This window comes from Penaeus monodon, chromosome 24 (genome assembly GCF_015228065.2).
Source record: "Penaeus monodon isolate SGIC_2016 chromosome 24, NSTDA_Pmon_1, whole genome shotgun sequence".
Taxonomy (NCBI): Eukaryota; Metazoa; Arthropoda; class Malacostraca; order Decapoda; family Penaeidae; genus Penaeus; species Penaeus monodon.
The window spans coordinates 15,184,605-15,185,828 of NC_051409.1; the positions used below are offsets into that span (position 1 = coordinate 15,184,605).

Sequence of the window (1,224 nt, forward strand, 5' to 3'; positions counted from 1 at the left end):
CGTGCAACGTGTGTGCACCTTTGTGCCTGCTAGTGTGTTTAATATGCATTTATGATTGTGGACAGATGATTAAATATTGGAAACAAGCTCCTATTTTTACCATCTAGGAAAGAAAATTATTTATACTTGTTTTTATAATTACAGAGGGAGCTTAGATGTAAATTTACCTAGAAGTGAAAGTAATTACTATGCATGTACGATATAATACTTATCTTTTGATTAATACAAGTACATGTAATTAGATTGGAGTCTTGATAGTAAGCAAAGTGTTTTGAAAGTTTTAAGGTAAGGAATGATTTCAATCTTATTTTTTTTTTCAAGTAAGCAAATTGAATATATGTATACCTTATTGTATCTTTTGGATGTTTTTAGACTTGTTTGTATTTTCTTATTTTTGAACCACTCGTCAGAGTATCTACCATGTAGTTTTTTGTGTCTGTTTTTGACTGTTATGTATGTTATTAATCAAGTTACTTAAGACTGACATAAACATTAAATGTACAAGGTGATTTTTTTATTTTTATATCTACTACATACATTGCTTTTATTTTTATGTAGGACTGTAAGAAGATTAAAATAGTATGATAAAGTAAAGGAAAGAAAATATATGTTTGCTTTTGAAGATCTTTTTTTTATAAGTTTATATTTTTGCTATTGATTTATTTTAACACCTCTCCTTTTTTCCAGGATTCAGAAGGCCAGGGCTGCCCCTTCTGCCGAGCAGAGATCAAGGGGACGGAGACAATCATAGTGGACCCGTTTGACCCCCACAAACAGCACCGCACGCAATCTCTGTCTAGTGGTCAGCTGATATATATGGAGGAGGAGGATGAGGTATTGATGGAGTGACCAGTTGTGTAGCCTGCCATGCCTTCTGCCTGCCTCCCATTGGTCATTGTCAGTGTGCAAGTGACCAATAGGAAACTGTGCCTCCTGCCTGTGTTCCCCCCCATTGGTCAGTAACTGTACAAGTGACCAATAGGAAAATGTGTCACTTGCCTGAATACTCCCGCCCACCTTGCCCTCCCCCTACCCTTACCCCTCCCCTCTTGCCCCTCATTGGTCAGTGTCAATGTACAAATGACCAATAGGAACTTGCATCTCTTGCCTGTGCATCCCTATTGGTTCTTCAGTTTGTTCCTTCCTAAGCCAGGAGGAACAGCTTCCAACTCACCTTCCTGTTGGCTGTTGCTGATTTATTGGAACGATTTACTCTGTGGTGCG

General features: G+C 37.8%; 1 protein-coding gene across 1 annotated transcript in view; it reads left to right on the top strand.

Annotated features, from left to right (window-relative positions):
- The window catches only part of LOC119588625 (E3 ubiquitin-protein ligase CBL-B-B-like), a gene marked incomplete at its 3' end in the record, with an annotated part of 53,262 nt that overhangs the window by 34,045 nt on the left and 17,993 nt on the right, over positions 1-1,224 (top strand). Inside the window, 1 exon segment of the mRNA XM_037937265.1 lies at positions 688-834. Coding sequence (XP_037793193.1) covers positions 688-834 — 147 coding nt within the window.